This window comes from Sorex fumeus, unplaced genomic scaffold (genome assembly GCF_029834395.1).
Source record: "Sorex fumeus unplaced genomic scaffold, SorFum_2.1 ptg000098l, whole genome shotgun sequence".
Classification (NCBI taxonomy): Eukaryota; Metazoa; Chordata; class Mammalia; order Eulipotyphla; family Soricidae; genus Sorex; species Sorex fumeus.
In genome coordinates this window covers 28,698,677-28,714,418 of record NW_026606155.1, presented here as the reverse complement: position 1 = coordinate 28,714,418, position 15,742 = coordinate 28,698,677, and the positions used below count along the sequence as shown (strand labels likewise).

The following is a 15,742-nucleotide window of genomic DNA, read 5'->3' as shown; positions in this document are numbered from 1 at the left end:
GAAAATTATCTCTGTCTTGTCATTTCCTCTGTGTCTTAATGTACTTCCATTGGATTTATTTTATTTGCACTATTTTGAGATTCTTAGATCTGGATATCTCTTTCCTCAATTTGGGTAAATTCTCAAATATTATTTATTTAAGAATCAAAATATTATTTCTTTAATATTTATCTTCTGGAACCCCTATGATATAAACATCTTGTTTCTGTCCTACAAATCTCTCATTTATTTTCATTGTTAAAATTTCTTTCGGGGCTGGAGTGATAGCACAGCACGTAGGGTGTTTGCTTTGCAAGTGGCTGACCTGGGTTCGATTCCCAGCATCCCATATGGTCCCCTGAGCACCGTCAGGGGTAATTCCTGAGTGCCGAACCAGGAGTGACCCCTGTGCATTGCCAGGTGTGACCCCCAAAAAGCAAAAAAAAATTGGTTTTTTTTTTCCTTTTGGTTGTTTTGGCTAGACTGGTGATGCTCACGTGTTGCTCCTGGCTCTGTACTCAGGAATTACAGGTGGGGCTCAGGGAACCATATGGGATGCTGTGGTTTGTACTTAGGTCAGCTGTTTCCAAGGCAAGCTTCCTACCCACTGTACTGTCGCTCTGCCCCTCTGTTCTGTTTGCTTTTTTTTTTAAGTGGTTTCCTCTGCCTTACCCTTGATCTCACTAATTGAATATTAAGTTTTTGCCTGTTTTTCTTCTGATGAGCCCCTCTGTTGTGTTTTTTTCTGTTGAGCTACACAATTCTTTAGCTCAATTAATTTTGAATTTTTGTTATACTTTCTCTGTCTTTGTTAAAGTTTACTTCCATTGATTTTCTGATTTCAGTGAGCTTCATTAGGATAGTTGTTTTGAGGTCAGCATTATGAACTCTGCAGAGTGTCCTTGGTTTTTGTCTTCATCAGTATGGGGGAATTCTTCTGTCTCTTCATTATGCCTAGCGTGACATGAAAGTCTGTGGCCTGAATTCATTAATAGAAAAATGAGAGAGCTAGGAAGCTGCCCTCAGAAGACTCTGGCTGGGACCTAAAAGCTTCCACCCACGATCCCAAAAACTCCAAAGCTGGGAAATTGCACTCAGAGCTGTGCCATTTAACTCCCAGGAAAGTGAAGAACTCCAGAAGCATGCCAGCCAGCTGGACTAGGCTCCCAGAAAGGTCCAGCGAGTGCCTAGAAGACCCCACCCTTTGCTCTGCAAACTCAGGGCTAGGCAGCTGTGCTCAGAACTGTGAAGAGGATACACCAGTTTCATCCTGAAGAGGATACACCAACATTCTAATTCTAGTCTACAAATTCTGATTCTGCATAATTCTAATTCTAGTCTAATTCTATTCATAAAACAGAGCACAAAAGTCATCTCCAGGATTAAAAGGCACAAATGATTGGCAGCACTGAACCCCACTTAATTACTGAAGATAGTAGCCCTGAAGACTCACCCAGTTATAACCAGTTACTTGACCTATTAAATAAGGATTTTAGGCAGAAAATGTTGACAATGTTTAAGGAGAAGGACCTCAAAGAAACAATGGAATGGTACAGCAATAAGACACAAGAGAACCAAGAGCAGAAATGAGAAAACTACAAACAGAAATCACAGAACTGAAGAATTTGGTTTGTGATATGAAAAACTCACTGGAAGACCTCAGCAGCAGAGTAACAATAACTGAGAACAAAATCATCTTGAGCTTCAAGATGAAATGTAGAAAATCTCCAGAAGGCAGCATAAGATGGGGGGTAGGGGGCAGAGAAGGGGGCGAGACTCAAATTTGTGAATAGCAGACAAGAGAACTCTGGAATGAATTCAGAGGAAGAACCTAAGAATCCTCAGGGTTCCATGGTATAGGAAGGCAACTATGGGACAGGAAGGCAACCCTGATGAAGAAGCAACAGTCAAAGACACCATTGTGGCAAAGTTCCCAGAGCTGGAGAGCACATATACACATATTCAAGAATCTCAAATGCTACAAGCTAAAAGAGATCCAAATAAAAATTTCCAAAACCCATTCTAATCAGAATGATGAAAGCCATAGATAAAATGCTTCAAGCAGCAAGACCGAAAAAATAAATTATACATGTTTATAATGTATCAGATGAGATATTCCAGGCCCAATGACAATGGTGGGATATAGTTTAAAAAATTCAATGAAATTAATACCTCACCCAGAATATTTTAATCAGGTTGACTTTCCTTCAGAAGGAACGATCCACAACTTCACGGATTAATATCAGCTTAGGGACTTCATAAACTCAAAATTATCCCTTTTATTTAAGGGCTTTTCTGAGACAATACAAATCTCACAAACACACCAAATTGTACCAAAAGATGGCACAAAACCCCAGGACAATAATCTCACTCAATGTCGATGACCTAAATGCACCAAAAAGAGACACAGACTGGCAGGATGGATTAGAAAATTGAATACAACCTTTTGATGCTAACAAGAAACACATTTAAACAGTAGAGCAAACACAGACTCAAAACCAAAGGATGGAAGACAATATTTTAAGCAAAAAACCTCCACAAAAAGGCTGCTGTAGACATACTGGTATCAGACATTTACTTCAGTATTTAAAAGGTAAGGAGAGACTGAGAGGACTATTTGGGGGGGGGGGGGTGTCACACCCAGCGATGCACAGGGGTTACTCCTGGCTCATGCACTAAGGAATTACTCCTGGTGTTCAGGGGACCATATGAGATGCTGGGAATCGAACCCAGGTCGGCTGTGTGCAAGGCAAATGCCCTACCCGCTGTGCTATCACTCTAGCCCCAAGGACTATTTCTTAATGAGCAAAGGGTATGTACATCAGGAGGAACTCATTCCTAAACCTATATGCACTTAACAAGAGACCACAAAATACATAAAACATTTGCTAAAATAATTGAAGGAAAGCATTAATGACAATACAATAATAGTGGAGATTTCAACATCACTCTGTCACCACTTGATAGATCAAATAGAGTAAAAATCAAATCTTACAACTCATCAAAAAAATAATATACCATGACCAAGTATTGTTCATCTCAGGTAGGCTAGAATGGTTTAATAAACAACATAATAATATTCCATATCAATATAAAAATATAAATCATATGATCACATAATAGATGCAGAGAAAACATTTGAAAAGATCCAACGTGCATTCATAATAATAATATAAAAAAACTCAATTTAATGGCAATTGAAGAATCTTTCTTCAACATAGTCAAAACCATTTTCCACAAGCCCACTGCAAAGATTATACTCAGTGGAAAAAATAAAATTCTTTTTATTAAGATCCAGGTACATGACAAGTTTTCCCACTCTAACATGATATAACTCTATTCAGTATAGAATAGGAAGTTCTTCCTATAGCACTTAGGCAAGAAAAAGATATTCAAGACATCCCGATAGGAAAAGGAAGAGGTTAAACTTACTCTCTTTGCAGATGACATAATACTATATCTAGAAACCCTTAAAGCAGATGGATAGTAAAGTTTTATACAGATTCAATACAATCCCTATAGGGATACCCATGATATTTTTCAAGGAAATAGATCAAATACTCACAAAATTTATATGGAATGATAAACTCCCCTGAATAATTAAAGCAATTTTTAGGAAAAAGAAGAAGGGAGAAGATAAGAGAGGTGTCTGCCATAGAGGAGGCTGTGGAAGGGGCTGGTTTCAGGGGGTGGAAGGTAAAATGGGAACATTGATACTGGGAAATTACTGATGGAAGCAATGGTGTTGGGACATTGTATGACTGAAACCCAATCATAAACAGCTTTGTAATGTTCTATATCATGGTAATTCAATAAAATTAAAAAATTAATCAAAAAAAGAAGATGGGAGATATTCCCCAACTTTAGACAGTACTATATAGTGGCAGCAATTAAAACAATGTAGAACTGAACTAAGGACAGACACTCAGGTCAATGGAATAGAACAGAAAATCCAAAGATGGGCTCTCAGGTATATAATAAATTGATCTTCGATAAAGAGGCAAAATATATGACGTTGAGCAAGAAAGCATCTTCTGCAAGTGGTGCTGGGAAAACTGGTTAACCACATACAGAAAAAAAAAAATCAGACCTCTTTCTAATGCCATGTTTAAAACTCAAATCAAAATGGATTAAAGACTTAGGTATCAAATGTGAATCCGTAAGTTAGATAGAGCAAAATATAGGTAGAAGTCTCTGACATTGAAGCTAGAGGAATATACAAGGATAAAACACCACTAATGATTCTAGTGGATGCAAAGATTAACAAATGGGATTACATTAAACTAAGAAGCTTCTGCACCTCAAAGGAAACAACCAGAATAAAAAGACAGCCTTAGACTGGAAGAAATTACTTGCCCACAGTTCATCCAACAAGGGGTTAAATATTCATGTTATACAAAGCATTGATAGAACTCTATGAGAAAAAAAATCCTGCCCTATCAAATAATGGGAAAAAAGAAATGAACAGGGACTTCTTCAAAGAAGAAATACATATGAAAAACCACTTTAATCAGTAATCATCAGAGAAATGCCAATCAAAACAACAATGAGATATCACCGCACACCACAAAGACTGGCAGTCATCTTAAAGAACAATAGCAACCAGTATTGGTAAGGGTGTGTGTGTGTGTGTGTGTGTGTGTGTGTGTGTGTGTGTGTGTGTGTGTGTACTCTGTATCACTGCTGGTAGGAAAGTCAAAAACTAGGATTTGAGCTTTCTATAACCCAGCAATTCCAGTTCTTGCAATATACTCTAAATACCCAAAAGCACAATACAGAAAAGACATCTGCACTCTTGTTGTTTATTTCAACACTATATACAATAGCCAGAATATGGAAACAACCAGGAACAGACGTCTGTAGAAAGAAACTATGGTACTTATACACAGTGGAATACTACTCAGCTGTAAGAAAAGCCATAAGAAAAGTCATGCTGTTAGCTGCAACATGATGGATCTGGAGAGTATCATGCTGAGTGAAATCAATCAATCAGCAAGACAGCAGGAGAGAAACAGACTCAGAATGATGTGAGATATAAAAGAAACTTTGTAGGGCAATATCAAATGCCCCATCACAGCTAAAACAAATAGCAAGTAACTCATCTTCAGTAGGAAGCTAGCCACTGGGGTAGGAGTGATCAGAAGGGGATAAGTTAGGGAATAGAACACTGGGACAATGGAACAGGTTGGATAGTTCCTGCCACTGAGGCGTGCTTGGGAGTGGACTGGGGTAGGAGTAAGGGGAATTGGTACCTTGCTGGAGCGTATTGGGCTCTGATGAAGATCCGGATTGATATTGAAACAATATATACTTGTTTCAAAAAACAATATCAATAATAAATATCTTTGTATTTCATGGTGTTCAGTAAGAAAAATAAAAACAAAAAAATTGAATCTCATTAAATATTAAGTTGAAGTATGACTAGCACATGAGATGTTTAATATAATACTAAATAGTAAAGTTGTATTAGCACATCAGTAGTACTTAATCTTTTAATATGAATAAAAATTTAATGTCTGAAAATATCTTAAAATCTGCTAATATAAGTATATAATTAGCATGAATTATAAACTATGGTATTTTCTGTGTTTTATTTGAAGAAATTGAAGTGTGTGCCTTGGTTTTCTATTAAAAAATACTTAACTGTTGTCAACAGTGATGTTTCTTCATAAATTGTGCTTAATATTTTCTTGTTGACTGTTGAAAAGAATCATAGAGAAGTATTTGATTTTTTAGCTCAAATTCTTTGAGTAAGTCGGCATGTTCTTCTGCATATGACAAAATCATTGCTTTCTTTCAGGAAACCCTAATAGATTGGTGTGATGAAAAAGAACTCAATTTGATATTGACAACGGGAGGAACAGGGTTTGCACCACGAGATGTAACTCCAGAGGTGAGATAGTATATGCCTGTCTTATATTCTAGAAGTAAATTATTTATTTTATTTTAAAATTCTTTTGACATATGTTATATTTTTTAAAGTTTTACTAGGCAGAACAAGTGATTTGTGGGTATCAGAATGTGGAAATTTTGCTGTGGATCAAGTATCGTATAAAACTTTTATTGAATTTATTTTCTTTGGATTTAAGCTAATAGAACATGATGATAATTTGAACTTCCATAAAATTATCCTCCATTTGCTCAGTGTTCTATTGAATCAACTAAATTCAGGGCTGATTCCAAAAGTTTGATTGAAGAACTCTTTATCTTAGTTTAACATCTTCTCTGTTGTGCGTAGTTAATGTATCTCAGCCCGGCAAGCTACCAAGTGTATCTCGCCCACATGGCAAAGCCTTGCAAGCTACCCGTGATGTATTCGATATGCCAAACACAGTAACAAGTGTCACAATGGAGACGTTACTGGGTTTGCTTAAACAAATTGATGAACAATAGGAGGACAGTGGCAGTGACAGATCTAAGACCAGTAGGATGACTGAACTAGACTAGAACTTTTTTTTTTTTTTTTAGTGAGACACCATGAGGTACAGTTGTAGACTTACAAATTTTGTGCTTGGGTTTCAATTATACAATGATCAAATATCCATTAGACTAGAACTTTTTTTTATAGGAAAGAGTTGTGCATTCTAAAATTACAAGTGTGACTTTAAATGTAGAACTTAATAAGTAAATAAAAGCATTTTTTTGCATTTTTTAATTATTAAAATTTTCAAATGTAGATTTATGTCCACAGTTTTTTGCACCAAGAGAATTAGGAAAGGAATGAAGAGTAGGTAGTTCTCAGTGTAATAGGAAGAAGTCTTTGTCCTTAAGGAGATCATAAACTTAGGTCTTTTATATGTAAACTGATGTTGTCATTGAAACATTGTTTCCTTTTCCTCCCAAAATTATTTTGGGGCTGAATCTCAATTTAGTGATAATCACATCCTTCTTTTTCAAATCGGCACACTTTGTGTCTCCTGTCTTAATAAGAGCAAATACTTTTGCTGTGCTTAATTATTTTCTGTTTAGCTTGTCTAGTATAGTAGTTTTAAAATTTTAGACTGCAGTATAATGAGAATGTTAAAACATATTACTAGGCTCTAGCCCAGAGTTTCAGATTCAGTAAATCTTCAGTGGACACAGAATTTATATTTATAACTAGGCTCTGGGTGATCTGGATGTTGCTGACCTATAGACCATACTTCCAAACTTCAAGAACACTGTTATACTGCATGAAAATATTACAATAAATAGTTTTTATAGCATCTTCTATGTAATTATAGTACAAAGTTTATTTAAATTATTATAATATTATACTTTGGCTTGTAAGTAAAATGGTTTCCCTTTCAGAATAGGATCAGACTTGGAAACAATGTGTTTTATGTTTTTCCTATGAAAATTGCATGTATATCCAAAGACATTAATTTTTGCAATTTGAATATTACAGCTATTTAAAATAGTGCTAGAATTTATTGATAAAATATGAATATTAGTGATTAACATAAATGACATTAACTTTTCTTTATATTCTATTATTTAATAGTAGTTTTCAATAATTAGTATGATCTACAAACACCAAAGACAATAGTTTGTGGGATGTGTTATTAGAAAAAAATGAAGGGACAAATGAATAACAATGAATGAAATAAAGCAATCTTAAGTTATTATAGGTTTGAAGTCTAGAGAAAATGAAATGTCTAATGAGTTAAATTTCTTCTCAGGCATTAAAAAGATAGATATAGTAGTAAGTTAAATAACATACATTCTGTTTTCATATTTTATAGAATAAGGCAATCAGTTGATTTTTCTAAATTTGAAATTTATTCCTATTTGTTCCTTAAATTTACGCGGCTCATCTAATAGTCATCTGTCTATTGATGATATATTCCCTTTGAGTGCCATAAACATGCGATTCTGTTAAAGCTTCCTCATAATAGTATAATAATATTTACTATTCAACCTTAAAATTTTTTGTTTTGATAAAAGCTTTATCTTCTTAGAATAATTTATGCTTTCTTCAACTTTATAAGGGTTGTACAATATGTATTGGTAAAATACTAGTAATTATTACATTTATAAAATATAACTCACTGTTATACAAGGTATTATATCTTCCTATAGTTGTCACTTACAATTATGTACATCCAAAAGATATAATTATATGGATAAAATTTTACTCATAAAAAAATAAGCCTAGGTTCTAGAGAGGTATAATAGTGGTTCAGATGCTTGCCTTGCATGTGGCTAACTCGGGTTAGTTTTCTGTTAACACATATGGTCCTTGTGTCCACCAGGAGTGATTGCTGGGGCACAGAGTCAGGGTAAGACCTGAACACAGCCAGGTCTGGCCCCCTACCAGAATAAAAGTGAAATTAAGGACATAAGTGAATAGGTGTCATAAATTCCAAAAAATCTAAAATACTAAGCATTTTTTAAAAGAACAGCTTTGTAATTGCAAAGAAAATACATGTTAAAATGAATTAGAAAATATTAAACTTTTAAATATTTCTATGATAAAATAACTTATAGCACTCTTAGAGTACAATATTAGACTATACCATAAAAATGGGCTGCATATATTTTTGTCATGAGTTTTATGTAAAAACCCAATATACTTAGATTTGATGTACTTATTCAGTATTTTATTTTTGAGACCCTAAAATGTATCTAATGAAATGGCTGGATACATGAGTTAAAAACTGAGTACAGCATGATTCCATTCCTCAAGAAATCTGTTGTAGGTTTTGGCAAACTATTGCCAATAGGCCATATTCAGCCTGTCGTGTGTTACTCCATAACTTGTAGCTTGAAAAGTAGTATTTGTTTTCTAATGACTGAAAGTGAAAGATGAATGACACTTAGTGACACATGAAAACCATTAGAAATTTATATTTTAGTGTTGATAAATTAAGTTTTATTGGAACACAGCTACACATACATTTTTATTTTGTTTATGGCTGAAACAGCACATTTGAGCGGGCTATCCCATGTACACTAACATAGGACTTCTAAGTTAAAGTATCATTTTTAAGTATGTAATAGTTTTCCTAGAACATACTTATTTCCCTGGCAAAATTCTATATAGTGAATCTTTAGAGCCTTGTTGAATATTTTTTAGTTTAGTATTGTTTTATCTGCAATATAATATTTATTGTGCATGGTAAAATGAAAAATAGTTATATTGAACTAGATTTTGAGTAACCTATAGAATTCAATGATAAAAAAATTTATTATAAAGCAGAATGCAGGGCCAGAGCGATAGTACAGCGGGTAGGGTGTTTGCCTTGCACACAGCCACAGCCAACCTGGGTTCAATCCCTGACACCACATATGGTTCCCCAAGCACCACCAGGAGTGATTCCTGAGTGCAGAGCCAGGAGTAACCCCTGACCATCGCCGGGTGTGACCCAAAAAGCCAAAAAAAGAAAAAAGAAAAAGAAAAGAAAAGAAAAAAGAAAGCAGAATGTTTAAAATGTTCTAAACTAGATTGAATAAAATACACCACTCCTCTGAAATCAAGGTTATCTTATGCCTTCTTAAGATGTTCTTTCTATAAATTTAGGAAATATTTTTAGACCTGAAAAATATGTTTACTTATTATTGCCCAAACTTATTGGTGTGCAGTGAGCCAATAGTGCAAAATTTGCATTATAAAGTCATACCTAAATTTTATTCCAACAGTACCACAGACTACAAAATTAGGGCAAATTAACCTTCTTACCCTCAGTTTTTTTTTCTCTAAATCAGCTGATTACTGCTTCTCAGAGTCGATGTTTCTAATATTTAATATATTAAAGTAATTGATAATGACATCTTGCATATATAGCTGATTTTCAGACTATAGCTTAATATATAAAAATTCTTTTAAGCATACATTAACTTACCATCAACATGTGAGGTTATATCTATTATTATATCTATTTTAAAGATGAAAATTTTGAGGCACAGATCAATTAGTTAATTCATCTAAGGTCATTCAAGCTAGTTATTGACAGTTACACACATTAGTTATGCATATATGGATCAAGTGTGATGCTTGAACAAAGGTGTTCAGTAAATACCTTTTCATCTTTGTCTGTAACTTTCTCATCCTCATTTAATTGTTATTTATGATAGTTCCATGTACTTCTATTAGTAACAAGTGTATTTCTGGTGTCTGTTAGTTGCCAGTATACATAATATAGATAGATAGATGGATGGATAGATAGATAGATAGATATCATTTTCCCCACCTTTTAATGAAGACATGGGGCAAAGGAAGAAAAATAGGAATTTCTATGTTCTGCATAATAATTCGGAAAGTATGAATTATTATTGAAGCTTCATTAACTACTTCGTAAAATCCTTCCTAAATGTATTTATTTTGTTTTGAGTTTCTAACCCTCAATTTAAAGTTCACAGAATGTGGCTTGAAATGATTAGGACAGTGTATTCAGGGAATTTTTGCAGTGATAGTTCACTTTATACCTGGAGCACATGCCTTATTTTTCATTACAGATGTACACTTAAAACGAACAGAGGCTAGCATACCAGAATAATTTTTTTTGTAAAATATATGCCAAACATTGAAAATAAAGTATGTTAAATAGTGAAGTTTCTCATTTAATTAAATATGAATTGCTAAATATTTGTGAAGCCAGTTTTTATATACAGTTGCATAAATGAAAATTTTATTTTATTTTTTAATTCTTGTCTGAAATGACAAATATAAATTTATCTCTTTTTCTATTATATTGTAAAATGTACTTAACATTGTCTTTCACACAAAGTGTAATAAAATGACAAAAAATAAATCATTATCTGCAAATCCTCTGAGGTACTTCAAAGGTTTCACTGTATTACAAAGGCATACTATTTGTAACTTTACTACTGTTTGCCATAAAAGATAACTTTGAAGTGCTGTGGTGATAGTGCAGCAGGTAGGATGTTTGCCTTGTACCTGGCTAACCCAGGTTCTATCCCTGGTATCACATATGGTCCCCCAAGCACTACCATGAGTGATCCTTGAGCACTGAGCCAGAAAAAAGCCCTAAGCACCGTGAGGTATGCCCTTTCCCCCACCAGTAATTGCTAGGATATAAGAAAATAGATTCAGATAACTTTTGCAATAATTCTAGTAATTCTGCTGGTACTATTTCCTCCTTTTAGTACTCAGAACAAATTCCATAGGGACTAAGAATAGCGGATAGAAGCTGAAAGATAGAAAGGGGTTAAGGACAGTGCCTTGCATATGGCTGATTCTAATTCATGTCCCAGCACCACATGAACCCTTGAGCATCACTATAGCACCAAGTAGCTCCTCATCCTCAGATTGAACCACTGGTCTGCTAGACTAAGAATTGCCAGAAGAGACCCCAGACTTGAGAGATTCTGCCAAAAAAAAAATGGAAAGCATATGCCTAAAGAAGAGAGTAATTATTTCAAATAAGCATCAAAAATAGACAAATGAGAATATACAGGATGATCCAAGTCCATTCAAAGGATTAAGGAAAGGATTAAGGAAGGCGTAAAACTGTTGAAGCGTGGAGCTTGAAAATGAGCTCAGTTTCATTGAGAATGATAAAAAAGAAAAGGCAACAATATAGAAAAAGTATTGAAGTTGATTGATATATAAGGAAATATACTTCTGAAAGATGGCTTTATAGTGATTAATAATGTTGGATAACTTAAACATTTTCCCCTCAGCTTTTTCATCCCTTTCTACGTTGGAGTATATTATATCATGATATAATATGCTTGCATGTAATAATTCTTAAGGTGAAACTGTAAGAAAATGAAATGGTCTTTATTAGGGGATGATTTTGAATTGGGTTTTGCATGGTTTTTAAAAATGGTTTTTGACAAAATGAGTTTTGAACATTGTATAAATACAATGGAGTCATACTATAATATGTCCTTGCTGTAAATAAGGACTGCAAGTTTATAGCGGTCTTTCATTATGGTGAAGTTACTTTAGTATACTCTCATTATTGTGGTTCAGAAGAGATTCACACTGTGTCATTTCTCCTCTGTTGTTAAGCAGGGTATTTTGAATTTGACTAATCATGTGATATTTTGACGTGTGTTCTGTTTGTCCACCCTGTTTACTTTCCTTCCTCATTCTCTCTTTTTCCTATTTTCAAATTTTATCCCGTATTTTATGATGTACCTTTTCCTTACTTACAAAACAAATATCACCATACATTTTAAATAATAGAGGAATGAAAGGGTTACTTTTATATAATACTGAGAGCAAATCCTAAAATGCACACATTTTGTCATAGGTATACTTAGGCAACCAAAGTAAAAATATCAAAAATAATACTATAGTTTAAGTCATTCAAGCTTTAGATAAACTCACTAATAATTTTTTCCTTCTGTCTATGAAAATAATTTATTGGATAAGGGTAAGCAAACTGATTATTTATGTGTTTTGATAGCAAATATTTTAGAATTTGTGGGATACTAGACTTTTGTGCATAAACTGTACCAGCTCTGTAGCACAAAAATACCTTAAGACAATATAAATAAGTGAACCTTGCTGTGCCCAAATAAAGCCTTATTCATAGGCATTGAAATTTGATTTAATACAATAATCATGGGCTGGAGCCGTAGGTGTTTGCCTTGCAAGCGGTCAACATGACTGACCCGAGTTTGATTCCTCCGCCCCTCTCGGAGAGCCCGGCAAGCTACCGAGAGTATCTCACCCACACGGCAAAGCCTGGCAAGCTACCCGTGACATATTCGATATGCCAAATACAATAACAATTGTCACAATGGAGACGTTACTGGGCCCGCTCGAGCAAATCGATGAGCAACGGGAGGACAGTGACAGTGACAGTGACAATAATCATATCATGAAATCTTTAATCAGTTAGAAAAAGACCTTTCTTAAATTTCATATCTTGTAGGAAAGAGGAGGCAGGATTTGCCCCTCTGTATTTTGCCAACCCCTATTATATATTATTTTTATTTTATAGTCTACTTGCATCTGTTCTGTTAAGCAAAATTTCATAGTGGGTGGAGAGATAGTACAGTAGGTGAGGAGGCACTTGCTTAGCATGCAGCCAACCCAGGTTCAATCCCTGGCACCACATATGATCCCCTAAGTGCCTCCAGGATTGATCCCTAAGCACAGATCCAGGAGCAAGCCAACTGCTGGTATGACTCCCACCTCCCAATTAAAAGTTTTTGGTATATGAGTTTTTAGAAGAATCTTCTGAACTTTGAAAACTATAAATGAAGCACCTCCACAGGAAATTGACATTTTATTTACATTTTACATATCCCAGATGCCTACTACTTATATGTCAGGCATTGCTCAAGCTATTAGAAATATGGCAATGAACAAATACAGCAAAAGTCCCAGTCTTTTTGGACACTGTATTTTAGTGAGTTAACAGAAAGCTAAGCAAAACAAGCAAACTGCATAATACTAGCAATGGTAAAAAATAAATAAGGAGGTGAATACACAGTACAGATAGGAAAAGAGAGTTGTAATATTAAATAAGGCCATAAAGGAATAGCTCATTAATAAATAACATGGGAGCAAATACATAACAAAGAGGGAATATGTCATGGATTATGCAGTAATCTTTACTTTATCTTAACTGAGGAGTTTTGAGGAAAGATATAAATATATTTAATGGTTTTTAACAGAAAAACCATTAGAATGTTGAAATAATCCAGGTGAAAGTTGATAGTGACTTAGACCAAAGATGGAGCTAGAAGTGGTAAGGAAAGCACTATTAATAATTTTTAAAGTAGGTGTAACAGATGGAGTGATTTTTACATAGGTAATTGATAAATTAGAGCAATTAACTATAATGGACAAGTCTGGAGAAAGACTAGGTAGAGGATGAAAATGAGGGAGTTTTTATTTGGTCATGGAAATTCTAACTACCTTTGATATTCAAGTAGAGATGATAAATTGGCAATTAGACTTAACACATTTGAAGTGTAGAGTAGTTTGGGCTATCAGTATTATCTCTTGAGAGTCACTAAAGTATTAAATGGAATTAAAACCCATGACAATTGATGAGATCACCAAGCCTTTACTAGTGTAAGTACTAGTTATACATAAGTATTAGGTTACTTCCCTTATTTAGATAAATGAGTATTTATTTATTTAGATTTCTCATCCACTTTTTAAGAGGTAGGTAGAGTCTGTATCTTTGGCTCACTCTAAAAGGGTGGAAAAGAATCTAGTGAATCAGAAATCTGACTTACCAATAAACTACCATTATTTAGCGATCCTCAGATTTTGCTGTGGTGTAAACATGGGACTGTATTTTCCTAAGTACCTCCTTGCTGGAAACTGTTTGCACTGGAGGTAAGTGTGAAAGGGGCGGTTGTGGGAAATGATGGTTTGAGGGCTTCCTAAACCTTTCCCAGACCTCAGAAATGTCTTGATTCCGAGGAAGGGAGAAGGTTCAGGCTGGTTCTTATTTCCCTGAACCAGTTCATAGAGCCCTAAATTTGACCTGTTTTCCTCAAACTGGGAGTCAGAAATCCCTTTTCTCTTCTGTTTTTCTGCTGCAGAAATTCCCAACATTCCCATTTTGTGGGCTCCAGAAAGGGGTAAGCGAAGACTTCAATCCCAGCCAATCATTTCCAAATTAATAATTTTTTTAGTGTTTCGGTTTCTTTTATCATCATAAAAATGCTTGGACCCATTTTTCTCATCTGTTTAATTTCCTTGTGAATTGTTATGTATCTATGTTCTAGGGTCATTCTGTATTCCTGAGCAATAGAGTTCAGACCCATCTGCTATTACCATTTGTGTGCTATTCTCTTGTGGATTCTCATATGCAGTTTATTGATGACTGTTTTCTAGATAGAAGAAACCCAAATTAAGGGATTGCTTTACTTTCGGTCTCATCTCTTGCAGAATGATGTTTTTTTCCCCAGCTGACATCTTTTCACTACCCGACCGAACTGCTTCTGATGATCTATCGTTTGCTTCTCTGCTGTTCTGTCTTCTTGCTTTGATTGGCTTTGATTTTTGCCTCTTTTTTGCCCCACTTTACTCATCTGCTGAATGATTTGCATTCTTCATTCACTGGTGCTTTGTCCATCAGCAAATGGCCTAGTTTTGCCATATCCATCTGCTGATCAGCATTTTCGGACTACCCGGCATTGTAATTTTACCATCTTCCTATACCATGGCCTTTTAAGTGCTTTGCCATCTGCTTGCCTGATCTTGCCCTTCCGACTCTGTGCCTGTAATACTATAAGTAGGTTCAGAATGTTAAGCACTTATATTTGCTCTACTTGCCTTGTGTCAAGAAGTTAAAATCTGCTGACTGATTTTGCTTTGACCACTGTCTCTTCTACGTATTTGCTGCATATGGCTGTCCTGTTAATTAACTTGAGACATTGCATTATCTCCTGTGTACTCTGCCTTGCAACTTACTGGCTTGTATTGCCTCCTTTATATTTCTCTGCATCTGATAAATGCTGGCATATTTTCTTTGTTGTCTTGTAATTCTGAAAAAATTTTATTTCCAAGGAAAGTATTGCCTACTTATTATCCAAACATATCTTAGACATAGAAAAGTGCTTCACTAATTAACTGTTCATTTTAATTTACTCCACAGTTAATTTCAGAACTATCACCTATCCTTTTTGCTTATTTATACACCTCCATACTCTTCCCTTTATTTAAGAATTTCTTTTCTAAATCATTTATCATATTTGCTTTCGTTGCCTTTTTCACATAATTTATTATGGTTCCTTGACATGGGATCTTTCAGTTATTTTTATGTACCAATTTTTTCTAATTTCCCCAGACTTACAACAATTAATTATTTCTATTCTTTCTGTTCTTTTTAGTAAGACCAGA

General features: G+C 34.6%; 1 protein-coding gene across 19 annotated transcripts in view; it reads left to right on the top strand.

The window, feature by feature from the left end:
- GPHN (gephyrin) overlaps positions 1–15,742 on the top strand; it is a 475,981-nt gene that overhangs the window by 201,523 nt on the left and 258,716 nt on the right. For 11 of the 19 annotated variants that reach the window (XM_056133389.1, XM_056133387.1, XM_056133403.1 and 8 more), the window contains exons 4-5: positions 5,780–5,872; positions 14,440–14,478. In XM_056133389.1, coding sequence (XP_055989364.1) covers positions 5,780–5,872; positions 14,440–14,478 — 132 coding nt within the window. The remainder of the gene's footprint in view (positions 1–5,779; positions 5,873–14,439; positions 14,479–15,742) is intronic. The other 8 variants (XM_056133400.1, XM_056133398.1, XM_056133395.1 and 5 more) reach the window with 1 other exon arrangement.